The 12,412-nt window shown below is 54.3% G+C and overlaps 4 protein-coding genes across 4 annotated transcripts; 2 read left to right on the top strand and 2 right to left on the bottom strand.

Annotated features, from left to right (window-relative positions):
* Positions 1 to 669: 669 nt before the first annotated feature.
* Positions 670 to 4,911, bottom strand: J4E83_004759 (uncharacterized protein; the record flags this gene model as incomplete). The annotated part of the gene is made up of 4 exons (XM_049331684.1): positions 670 to 1,329; positions 1,380 to 2,128; positions 2,179 to 4,614; positions 4,671 to 4,911. 4 exons carry the CDS (start codon positions 4,909 to 4,911, stop codon positions 670 to 672), a joined length of 4,086 nt encoding a protein of 1,361 aa, XP_049189458.1.
* Positions 4,912 to 5,375: 464 nt separating this feature from the next.
* On the top strand, positions 5,376 to 5,924 carry AIM41 (Altered inheritance of mitochondria protein 41 mitochondrial; the record flags this gene model as incomplete). The annotated part of the gene is made up of 1 exon (XM_049331685.1): positions 5,376 to 5,924. One exon carries the CDS (start codon positions 5,376 to 5,378, stop codon positions 5,922 to 5,924), a length of 549 nt encoding a protein of 182 aa, XP_049189459.1.
* Positions 5,925 to 6,927: 1,003 nt separating this feature from the next.
* On the top strand, positions 6,928 to 8,578 carry J4E83_004761 (uncharacterized protein; the record flags this gene model as incomplete). Its single annotated transcript, XM_049331686.1, has 3 exons — positions 6,928 to 7,860; positions 7,906 to 7,987; positions 8,034 to 8,578. 3 exons carry the CDS (start codon positions 6,928 to 6,930, stop codon positions 8,576 to 8,578), a joined length of 1,560 nt encoding a protein of 519 aa, XP_049189460.1.
* A 711-nt stretch (positions 8,579 to 9,289) lies between these two features.
* On the bottom strand, positions 9,290 to 11,246 carry J4E83_004762 (uncharacterized protein; the record flags this gene model as incomplete). Its single annotated transcript, XM_049331687.1, has 7 exons — positions 9,290 to 9,796; positions 9,854 to 10,189; positions 10,235 to 10,641; positions 10,691 to 10,863; positions 10,915 to 10,938; positions 10,986 to 11,056; positions 11,103 to 11,246. 7 exons carry the CDS (start codon positions 11,244 to 11,246, stop codon positions 9,290 to 9,292), a joined length of 1,662 nt encoding a protein of 553 aa, XP_049189461.1.
* Between the last annotated feature and the right edge of the window lie 1,166 nt (positions 11,247 to 12,412).

The raw sequence follows: 12,412 nt of genomic DNA on the forward strand, positions 1-12,412 counted from the left end.
ACAGCACAACGAAATCGTGTTCGACGTATTTGTCCGCGAATTTCTTGCATACGGGGCATTGGGTTAGGCGGACGCCTTTGCCGAGGGCGCGATCATCGGCTTTGGAGTAGGTTGTGTAGAGGGTGCGCACGGGGGTGCGGCATGAGATGCAAATTGGCATTGTGTGGGGGTTGGGACGGAGGATCGTGAGGTATGGAAGAGGGATTACATGGCGTGGCGATTCGGTCGGAAGTATTTGTTTGTCGCGGTGGGAGCTGTAGGATGTGGGATTGGAGTAGTAGAGAAGATAGGCAGAGTGACGATGGTTGGGAACGCGTATCGACACGGCGTTAACGTGGGTGGGCTAAACTCCGACACATCGCCAGTTCCCAGCTTGTCACCTTCAAAACCCCCCACGAATCCTTTCAGACTATCTTTCCATTATAATACTTCATTCAAGAATACGCTAGCCTTGATTATGCTCCGTCTTCGTCTTATGTCCTACAAGATGGGTTCAAATGCTTTTTACGCCAGTCACCCTTCCCAATACTCATGCAACCTATTCAACGCCTCGCGCTGCAAGAATGCTAACGAAGAGAAACAACCCAAAATACACAATCATCGCTTTCTGTATATCTTCACAACGCTTCATCTGTGGCTCCTTCTACTTCCGCCTTAGGCCATGACTTCTCAACGCGCGGCTTCCTCAAGAACAGCACTGAGATCCCGAGCACGTTGGATCCAGGCCTGGTCGTCCATGTCGCGCCCCAGCACGTCGCTGCTTAGAATGATGCGCATCACCTCTGCGAGACCGATGGCATTCTCAGGACCGCCGAATAGTGCGCCAGTTCGTCTGCTTACTGCACCCCATTGCTCTACAAGGTAGATGATCCACTTGACAAGTAGCTTGCGGTTTCGGCCAGCGAAAGGTTGTTCTTGCGCGTACCAAAGTGCTTCCAGCGTGGCAACCAGGCTTTCGAATGGCGCATTAAGCTTAAGGAAGACATCAATCGGCCATGTAAGATTGCTGTTGAGTGCAAGGTTCTGCGCATTCGGCGCATTGGCATCGTGTACGTAGAACTCGAGGTCGTACTGGAGGAGGAGTTGTAGGACGATGTTGACGGGGAAGACGTTGTCGTTGAGGTTGGTTCGGTGACCAAGGTCCTCGACCTTCAACGCGACAATTTCCCAAGGCGCGCCCTGTCGGTCGGCGAGAGCGTTCCGGTGAGTTTGGTCGATGAGGTTAGTCCATGTCGACCGAATGTCTGGCACACTGCGGTAGTCGGCGGCGTGGTATATCAATAGACATATATCATAGTATGCTGCTTGGTCGGCGTAGTCATGGTAGAGCTAGAATATCGTTAATCAAGTCATCCCCAAAGGATTTTGCAATGACTTACTTCGTCAAGCGGGTGAATCTGGCCGTTAAGGTGGGCGATGACATCCTCTCTCCGCTTACCGGAAAGACGCTCGTCACCCTTGATCCTTTGTAGCACATCGTCTTGAATGTTGGCAATGTCTAGGTGGTCGGCGATGTTTCGCAGAAGCTCCTGTCTTGACTGTCTGTTACGGACTCCATTCTCTGCGAAACCGTTCATCCGCGTCGAAGCATTCGCCTTTGCGCGCGACAAATACTCAATCCTCTTTTCCAGTGTCAAGGGAAGGGTGCTCTTAGCAAGTTGGTATTGTGTCTCAGCAGCGCTGAGGTAGTCGTTATAGTGGGCGTAGTAGCGCCACAACAGGTCCGCATGCGCGAGGTTGGTCTCCGAGCTTTGGCGCAGGTAGTCGACAACGAAAGGCGAATTGATCTCAAGCAACCGCTCAGCCCAGCCGTTTTGCATATACCAGTCGTATAGGTAGTTTTGGAACACCTCGTCGTCTGAGTTGTTGATTTGCTCATACGCTTCATGCTTGCGACGCGTGACCGGGGAGATGACACCGTCAGGCACAGGGCCCTGGGTGTTGTAGGCGTGGTCTACAGCTTCGATGACCTGGCAGATCAATGTGTAGCAAGAGGCACGCTTGTCAAAGTATTCTCGACGCGCGTCATTCGGATCGACGTTCTGTTCGCTCTTGTCTCGTACCCAAGACAGAGCTTTGTTACCGCGGTCCCACTCTTGCGCAACCTTCAAAGCAAGTCTAATAGCACCTAAATATCATATCAGTGGTGTCGAAGAGTGGAGTGTTAGGTAAACTTACCCGCATAGAACTCGAGCTGAATGTACTGATTGACTGTAGCAGCCAGGTTTTCGTAACTCAGACTCTTCGCCACTTGCTCGAACAATCTCAGACTGTCATTGAGCAGGATGCGCCCACGTTCGGCATTCGCGCCAGAATCGGCGGCCTTCTTCAGACTCTCCTGTGCCTTGAAGATGACGACGTCGTCTGAGCTACAGAAGCTGCCACATTTTCTCCGCAGAGCTTCAGCAACAGATTCAACGTTAGAGCCCTTGGCGATGTTACGGTTCACTATAGCCTTGACCAACTCCCTTGCAAGCTCTTTGCCCTCTTTGACAGAGAAAAGGCCTTGGAAGGTGAGTTGACGCACTCTCCCCTGTAACTGAGTATCCGGCAGAAGAACCAAGATGTCTTCTACGCGCTCCTCAAAGAGTACCAGAACGAAAGATATGCCTTCAACAATGTTGTTGATCATCTGCAGCAAGCTAGTGAGCGCCCTGTTCTCGCCCTGGAGCTCGACTTCTTCCTGTCGTGACGATGCGCGTCCCAACGCCTCTGGACCGGCCAGACCTTCAATGAAGGATCTGTTTGATTCAAGGAACTCCTGAAGTTGAGCCAATGAGCGTTGCACTTCCTGCAACTTGGTGATGGGATGTGTCGATGTGAGAACTGGCCCGGTGGGAGTGACAGCCTCCGTGATGATTGGCGTGTTCCAGATCGAACGGATAATGCGTGACACATACATGGCGATACCATCGTGTCTTGGTGAGGCGCGGACATTCTCTACGCTCAGGCCTTCAACGGTTGCACTCTCTGTCAAATGTGCTTTGCCGCCAAATTCGATGAACACCCTGCGAGCGAAGTCAATGACCTCGGGATCGGTGACCTTTGCAATTCGCGAATCGGGTCCCACGTCTGAGCCTTGACCGCACGCAACCGCCAGAGCGGTAGCAGAAGTCTCAGCCAGGCCGTACTGCTTCGCCAGCTTGCGGATGTCGCCTTCAGCACCCTCGTGACCCCCATTCTTCACAATGGAAGCGAAGATATCGACAAGCCTCCTCCGTCGAACCGTTTCGATACCGGCTGATGTGATGATGGCGTATTCACTTAGGGGCTTGTCGAATTGGGTCGAGAGCTCATTGCCAAATCCGAGCGGTTCATTCCTCGCTGAGAAGGGCTCTGACACCAAGCCGATATCCTGCACTCTGCCCATGAGTTCTGTGAACACACCGGTTTCAATGTATCGCGGGGGTTCTGAGCTTTCGCGCTGGCCCAGCAATCCGGAGTGTGGTGCCGAGACGAACATGTGGTGGTTCTGATCGTTTGGCGCTAGGAGGACGAAAGAGAAGAACGCGCCGGGCGCGTAACGGGTTGCGACAGTTGTCTCTCTGAGGTATCTCGACTCGAATCCAACCGCAGTACCACCCTGGTATGGCTGTACCTGAGTCGAATTGCTCTGCTGCGAGGGTTGACCGTCGTTAGGCGGGAAGCGGATGTGTCGTAGCTGCATGCTGTTAGGAGCGCTTGTGCTGTTCGAGTTCCACTGCCCTCCAGACGTTGTGCTCAAATACAGCCTACAGCCAGAGGATGTGATGGCCATCAGAGACAAGTTGTCCGCTTCGGTGCTAGATATGGGGGTTAGGCCAATAATCTGCATCTTGTCCAGTACACCAGTGGGCCGCACAATGTGTCCGCACATTGTCTCGATTTGTGTTCGTGTCCGGGTGAGGGAGCTCTCCAAGACGTTGGGCGCGCGCATGTAGTAGACCTTGATGGTGCCGTTGGTAGAAAGCGTGTATAGGACGTTCCGGGTATCGTCAATCACCATCTGCTGAATGCCAGCCTGTCGCGTGGGTCCGTAGAATGGTAGCGTGGGTAAGCCAATGGAGGTCGTTACGTGGTTCGTCTTGCTGCACTTGCTGGAAAACCACTTGTCCTCCTGCTGGTAGTTCAGCTCGTATACGTCCTCGGTCTGGCCGTCACCAAAGAAGATGCGCCCCGTTGTTGACGAGCCGGCGATCGCGGTCACGTTGATCTTCCTGACCGAGGTTGATAGTCCCGTCCGATACATTGTGATGCCATGAACGCCTTCGGGTCCTCGCTGGCATTCGACCGCTATCAGGAAGATGTCGGATACGGTTGCGACTACAAGGAGGTATTCGATGGTGCCAACAAAGACACCGGGGCGCGGCTTGACGAGCTTGACGCATGTGATGTTGCTGGGTTGCTCTTCGAAACCGACGAGTTCGGGGTTCGGATGTGTGTAGTCCCAGAGGTAGACCTGGTTGTCGACGACGACCCAGGCGTGGTTGATTTCGGCGAACAGGCCCATGCTCGTCGACATCTGCGTGTGGTCCACCTGCTCAAAGACGGCTTCTGGGAGTTTGTAGGACCGCAGTTTCTGGAAGGGCGCCCAGGCTGGGCTGTTGGGGATCTCATACTCGCCAGAGATACCCTCTACACGACCTTGTTAGCATCTCACCCAGCTTCTGCCACTATACCTGACTACTCACGTCCAATGTACGCCTCTAGCGCGGGAAACCTGTTATCCCGATCCAGCATGCTGTTTATGGTCCGCGATGCGCGATCGATGGGGCTCTCGGCGGGCGGTGCAGGCAGCGCTTGCTGTTGCTGCGGCTGTGGTTGCGACATGGAGCCTGTTCGTGTGAAGCCCGGCCGGTTGGGCGCGGGCGTGTTGACGAAGGCGCCGGGGGTGGGGCGTTGCGGCGTCGCGGGCGCCATCTGGAAGGCCATGATGGATTGCGTGTAGGGTCGAAGGGATGCGCTGGTCGTGGCCCGGGTGAGAGCGAGCTTCAGATGGAGGCTGGGGGAACGCGCCGGTGAGATGGCGTGCACATGAGCTGCGCGCGGATGCGTCGATGAAATAAAATTAAGAAAGGCGCGCCGAGAGAAAGATCAAAAGGGTGCTCTGGCGCAATTGCGACGCTGAGGCTCAGGTACAAGCTGCAAAAGTGACGGCGGTCCACAACAAAAGAGATGCTTGGCGCGCAGGGATGCTAGCTGTTCGCGTCTGAGCGCGTTGGTAGTCCAAACTTTTGTGCTTTCAACTCTCCATGTTTGGCTGACCACGATTCGTTGCTCAACATATTCGCAAGCCAGCTCATTACATACACCGTCTGTGGTCGCTCCTTCTAGTTGCAATCGCACCTGCCTCATACGACTTCTACACTACAACGCAACACCACTCATCGCCCACCATGTCATTATTCCGCACAGCAATGCTGCAGAGGCAGCTTTTCACTCCCGCCCGCTCTCTATGCGTTCGCTACTCGTCTACATCTACATCCGAGAATGTCGTACTTCCTCGCCTGCAATCCGACCTCAAAACGGCCATGCGCGCAAAGAACAAGCCTGCACTAAACACAATCCGTGCACTGCAAGCCGAGATCATCAACGCATCAAAGACTGCCAAGCCAATCGAAACCGATGGAGCCCTCTACTCCCTCGTTCAAAAGCAGATCAAAGCCTCTTCGGCCTCAATTGAAGAGTTCCGAAACGCCAAGAGGGAGGACCTGGTCGAGAAAGAGCAGGCGCACTTGGATGTGCTGAAGGGCTATGCGCAGGAGATCCCGCTAGTGGAGAACAGCGAAGTGGACGCGTTAGTCAAGAGCGTGATCGAAGGACTAGAGGAGGGCAAGAGGAGCTTTGGCAGCGTTATGGGTAAAGTCATGGGTGGTCTTAAGGGAAGGCCGTTTGATCTGGAGTATGTAACCAAAAAGATTCAAGAAGCTGTTGGAGCCAAATAAGCGACACGATGCGCTGAGTGGGATTGGACGAATTGTAGCATAACTGTACATCTCTCATGTAGACTACGGACTCCTCTCCAAACGAGGTAACGAAAGAGACGGCCAGATTACGACACCGAAGAGCATCCGTCATCGTCGATTATTGCTTTTCCGTGGGGTTAGCAGATCCATCATTATGGTACACACGTTCTTTGCGGGGTATCGCTACCATCGGTCTGTAAGCCTCCGGAACGTGGCAGCGGTAACAACCCAACATCGAAAAGTTTCGCCGAAAGCGTTGGGAACGTCTGTTCCCTTTGAAGCCCAAGCCGCAGCGTTACAACGCTGTGAGCAACCGTGGCTGAGGCTGCGCTAGGCGGTGAACTGCGCCGCGGTCCGCTTCCAAGCTCGTGCCCTGACGTCACCGCTTGTCAAGACTTCGTTCTGCGGACATGCATCCCATCCAATACGGCCGACGACCAGGAACTCATGGTAAGGATAGCCTGGCGTTCTCAAAGGCCCTCTGGGCAACAAGACCAAGTATTTCTTCTCCCGATCATGGCGAAGAAGATGTCGAGATCTCACATGACAGCGGAAAATGCCCAACATCAGCCCGAGTCCACATTGATTCACATGAAACTGAACCATGGGGAACTCCGCGACAAATGAGAAACCATGTAACACCAGGGGTGCGTCCCTCCAGTCATGGCGCCGGTTAGCGCCCAGTCCAGATGCAGCCCTGGCATGATGCGCGAGCGCCGATGACGAAGCCCGTCGCGAATCCTGCATCTAAAGTTGGTCGCACCCACCCACCACCAATTCTCCGGCAGGCTTTGGATCCAAGACACTTATATTCTCCTGTGTCCGCTTGTTGCGCCGCCGTCAGTCTGTCGCATTCCCGTTGCCGTGCTTCCTAGCGCACACCTTATTCTCTTGTGACATCTTCCGACACATAACCGGCAGCCCCGCATCACACCTACTCCTACATCACCACCCATCGACGAGCCGCACCTGACTACCCAACATGTCGGCGTACCGCTCTTCAACGGGCAATCTGGATCGCTTTGACGAGCCGCCTCGTGGCGGTCCCCAGCGATGGGATCGCGACAGGTTTGAGAGCATGCGAAGGGGGCCTCCTCCTCCGCCACCACCGGGCGGAAGTGTGGCTGGCGGTAGCAGCCGTGGTGGTCGCGACGATTACGATCACTACCGCTTCCAAGAGCACGATCGTTTCCCCGGAGGCCATCGTGACATTGATTTCCATGAAGACCGCGCACGCCGAGGCCCCGCTGTCATGGAGAGAGAACGCTACCACGAAGAAGATCGTTTCGACCGCCCTCATCGCCGCGCGCCCTCTGAGATGTTCCACGAGCCGACTCCCTCCGAGATTGCCAACCAAGCACTTGCCCCCTACCGCCGCAGGTCCGTCATCGACAAGGACATTAACATCGATATCGACATCAATGAGCGCCGGCCAGCCCCTCGCCCGCCCAGGCCGTCACGGCCGCAGTTCATGCGCCGTCAATCATCTCTCGACACTTTTGACCGCAAACCCCTGCCGCGCTATGGCGACGTAGAGAGGTACGAGAGATACGAAGACCACGAGTGGCGTCCACCAGCCAACGTTCCCATTCCACTTCCCATTCGCGAGCGTCGACGATCACCACCTCGTCGTTTCCACGAGGAAGATGACTTTGAAGAGATCCGATACGACGACCGTGGCGGAAGGGGCCGGGAACGAGAAGACTACCGCGAGGTTGAAGTTCACCGCGAGAAGAGCCGAGTCCGAAGAAGCAAGAGCGTAGCAGCCAAGTCAACACGCAGCTCTTCTATCTCCAGCTTTGAAGAAATCCAGCCTTCCCGAGCCACCTGGGGCAAGAAGGGCAAGACGAGACTTCCCAAGCGCCTGGTCAAGAAGCAAGCCGTCATCGACCTGGGCTATCCATATGAGGAAGAGGTATGCCATCCGCACGCATTATTGGAATGTCACTAATTCTAGCAGGACGACTTTATCGTTGTTACCCGAGCACTCGAGAAAGAGCACATCGACGAGGTCATTAAGATCAGCGAGAACTACAAAGAGGGTACGTATCCGCCAATATTCTTACAACCCTTCCTAACCGTGAGCAGAGAAAATCACATACGTCTACGAGGAGAAGGTGGAGGACGCCCCACCGCCACCACCCTCCATTGCACCACCAGCATCTGTCATCGCACCTCCCCCACCACCCCCTCAAGAATTCCAACCTCCGCCGCCCTCCGTAGTCCACGCACCTCCTCCACCCCCACAATCAGTTTACCAACAACCCCCACCCCAAGTGATATACGCCCCATCCCACCACGCGCCAACCGTCTACGCCCCCTCCGAGCGCGCCCCCTCCCCCTCCATCCACGAACACGAGCGCTACGTCGAAATCGACCGCTCAGCCGCCATCCACGGCCCGGCCACAGCCTTCCTCCCCGAAGGCCGACAACTCGTGCGCCGCGACGACCGGCGCTCCGAGCGCGAAATCCGCGACGAAATCCGTTTCCTCGAGGAGGAGCGCCGCATGCTCAAGTACGAGCGCGAGGGCGACCGCGAGTATGAGTTTGTCGAGCGTACGCCCCGCAAGGAGGTTATGCGCGTTGACAGAGACCGGAAGGGTAGGTTAGCCCTTGTTCGCTCGGCCCATTAGCACACTCTTTGAACGGCTCGTTGATTCTTCTGGTAGTTCTGGTTCGAAAGGATAAACCGAATCCTAAGATTGTGGCGTTGGCTATGGGGGCGCTTTCTTAAGCTTGGGGTTTCAACAAGATTTTGGAATGGAAAAAGTGGCAGGGCATCTGGATGCTTCTGCCTGGAACTTGGAAGTTGGAAGTGGGTGGAGATGGGGCTGTCGGTGCAGCACTTTTTTCTATGATGTTTTTTTGATGAGTTACGGCCGGTTATTTGGATGCTTCTTCTTCTTCTTTTCTCACGCTCTATTGCACATGAGTACTATTTTGGCTTTCAAAGGCGCGCATATACAGGCAAATTTCATCATGCTATGAGTTATGTATGATAACGAATGATTATGATTACAGCTTTTCGTTCCAATCGGTGTATAGTGAGTGAGGTTTTGAGAGGCTTGTCTCAGCTAATGTAGAGAGATATTGGCAGCTCTTCAAGGCCTAACAGATATGGAAGGCAAATTTCATTGTATTGTTCGCAAGTCATGTCGGGCTGATCGTATGTCCAGTCTATATATACCGCGCTTTTGTTGAGCCTCAACTGTAAGCCTCTATGTCCCGGAACTTTTCACCTAGCATACACTACACAGCAGTAAGTCTCGAAAGCCTTCCTCTGATACGTTGTCTCACTACACACTGATCCTACATTTGCCAGATAGCTCCACTCCGAATCCTCCTCACAACACATGAGGATCTACCTCCACAATCGGCCCAGTATACGACTTCTTCGCAAACAACAAGTAGTATGCCACACTGAACGCGGCTACCGCCCCCGTCACCACGCCCGCCCAATTCATATTTACTAGATCCGGATGGGGCTGGCTAGGCCAGAAGCTAAAGAAGATGATGAGAGTAAGGTAGCAAATAGCAACCACATTGTTTGCAACGCCCCACGCGCCCTTGAGACGCCAAGGGCCCCAGGTCAGACTGCGGTCGTACGCCTCGTCCACTTGTGCTTCGTTGAAGATGGTGAGTGAGGAGTCGGGGTTGTCTAGGTCGCCGCGGACGCGGCGCCAGAGGAGAAGGCCGATGGCGAGAAGGTAGGAGAGGTAGAAGCCTTCTAGCACGAGGGAGATCGTTCCGTTGAAGGCAGCGCTGTTGCCGATGTTGATGAGGGCGAGGAGGGCGGCGAAGACGGTTACGACGAGGATGGAGACGACGGGGATGGTGCTGCGTTTGTCGATCTGTGGGATGTTAGTGGAAGGCTCTTAGAACGTGTTTTCATGGGCACGTGTGCTTACCATACTGAGAGCGCGAGAGAAAGGAAGGCCGCGGTCTCGGGCGAACGACCATGTCATGCGCGATGCAGCTGCAAGGCACCCCATTGCACTGCAGAATTCGAGTAAGACGATGATTGCAACCATGACTGTAGCACCGGCCTCGGAACCGACAGCCTGTGTGAATATGCGAAGGAAAGGCGCGGTTGTCGCTTTTTGGTCGTTGAGTAACCATGTGATATCGTGGGCGCTGAAGAGAACGGCGAAGAGCATTCCCAATGCCAATGTGCCGTTGATGACAAGACTGAGAAGCATTGAACGCGGAACGTCGGTGCTGGCATTTTTTACCTCTTCAGACATCTACTTTGTTAGCAAGGAAAGACGGACTGGGAATGTTGAGCTTACATGGACGACTGAGTCTGTTCCGACGAATGCCAAAGCATTGCCCTGTAGTCCCACAAAGAAGGCCAGAGTCTGCGTGCTCCACCCTCCATCATTATGAAACATCGTGAAGATCCTCTTGGCCGAATTGTGGCTCGATGGCAGGTATATCAATGGCACTAGAATGCCGAAGAAGCCAAGGATATGGACGATGAGGACGACGACTTCGATGGTGGGAAGCGCTCCGCTTATGAAGACGTTGATGAAGACACACAAGAGTAGAATACCCCAGAGGAGTAGTGTGCCGTGCCAGCCTTCGCGGACATATGTGCCCTCGAGGTCGTTCAGACTGACTAACTGCAGGATCAAGTCGGCTACAAAGTAGCATACGGAAGTAAGAGCTGCGATCCAGCCGATGACAGTGAGCCAGCCTAAGATGATTAATATGATTAGAATCGCTTTGGAAGTTGACGAACTTACCAGTCACGTAACTGAGGAACTTCCTGTTTGAGCGCGGCGCCAGTAAAGAGACCCAGTGATACTGGCCACCAGAAGTCGGGACGGCGCTTGCAAGTTCACCGATGCAGACAAAGACGGAGAAGTTGCCCAGCCATATCAGTATGAAGCCGTAGATGAGACCAGCAGGTCCGCCGCTGTAGTCATCGTCAGTTGCTGCTGCAACGCTGTATAGGTTGAGCACTTACTTTTGGAAGCCTATTGAAAAGATACTGCCATGACGTCAGCCAGGTAGTTGGTGTCAGTTATGTGGACTTACACAAGCAAAGTCTCCCAGGTGCACATCAACCCGCAAGAGAGACCGGTCATAGACACCAGTCCAAAGCGACGCTACCATGATCAGACCGAGCAAACATATTGTCAAAAGTGAGCATACCTTCAGCACCTGCTTCTTTCCCACTTTCGCCAATTCATATCTGTCGTTATCGAATCGCTGGCCTTTGCCTTCCGAGATGGAGCCCCGGCCCCTTGGCCGCAAAGGCTCATGGTTGAACCTTTGTAGTTCGATATGCTTCTCCATGATAGCCTTGGTTCCAGCTTTTCGATCCGCGGCGTGTTGAGCAACAAGACGGATACGACCGCAGTACGTAGTAACAAATGTCGAGTAAGCAGGCAGACCAGAAAGGAAAGAAGATACCCAGAAGGTGTGTCGTGATACAGGACGCATGCAATGCAAGTAAATCTCGATATATATCTCTTCCAGAGGTAACGTGCGCCATGTGCAGATGTCCACGGGTGGATGCGGTAGTACGGTGATCGCCGGCAAAGACGGTAGTGAGGTCGGTCTAGGAGGCGGTCGCTCGGCAATGCAACTAAGCGTCCGAGTGAAAGACACCAAGCCAACGTTTCGCACCGCAAAGGCAGTTGTAGGCTCTCTGCAGTGACGGCGGCAGCTCGCAAGTCGACGTATCGCACTGCAGTCGTAGTTTCAGAGGGCACCCCACAGTGAAACGGGCGTTGATTGGTGCCTCGGTCGCACACCATTGGGTGCCTAACCTGCGGAAAGCGGTGACATGCATTCCTGCAGACCCCTTGTTCGCATGCATTAAGTGTGGTAGAGGCGAAATTAACATTCCCCGGTCTTCGCGTGTTTGTCAAACGGCATGGTCGATGCTGGAACGGACAGATGCGTGTTTGCACCGGCGCGTCGCGCTTTGCATATGCCCAAGAAAGAGGCGTTGGTACTTCCCGAACTCAGCAGTAGATCATGATGGTTTTCAATCGCGAAAAGGGGTTCAGAGCGTCATTCGTCGCTGCATGTCACTGGGCGTGCAACATTGGGCCGCCGTCGTCTCCCCTCGGCATGCTGATCGAGGGTAGAGCATGCGGCATGTGGTCACAATAACGGCTGTCACACCGTTGTAGTCGAAGGCATAGACCTCCCGGCAGATTGTCCGTGGCACGAATTGGACGATGAGCGGTGCGGTGGTTGGGGAATGAGGGAAGACGGAAGGGGTGGCTCCGGGGTTCGTTCCATCTTGTGTGACGCTAGTTAGTAATCGACCGCCCATGTGGGAAGTCGCCTCCTCCATCCGTGCACGCATTCTCAACGGCTATCATGACGCATCGCGATATCTGTTCCAGCATTCCAAGCGAGTCGTGTGGTGCTTTTGTGTCCTAAAGGTTCCATGCGAGCAGAGAATGCGTTACCAGAACACAACCAGGCCGATCTCAATGTGGCGTCTA

Source organism: Alternaria metachromatica, assembly GCF_023757995.1.
Source record: "Alternaria metachromatica strain BMP 0045 chromosome Unknown scaffold_8, whole genome shotgun sequence".
In the NCBI taxonomy this organism is placed as follows: Eukaryota; Fungi; Ascomycota; class Dothideomycetes; order Pleosporales; family Pleosporaceae; genus Alternaria; species Alternaria metachromatica.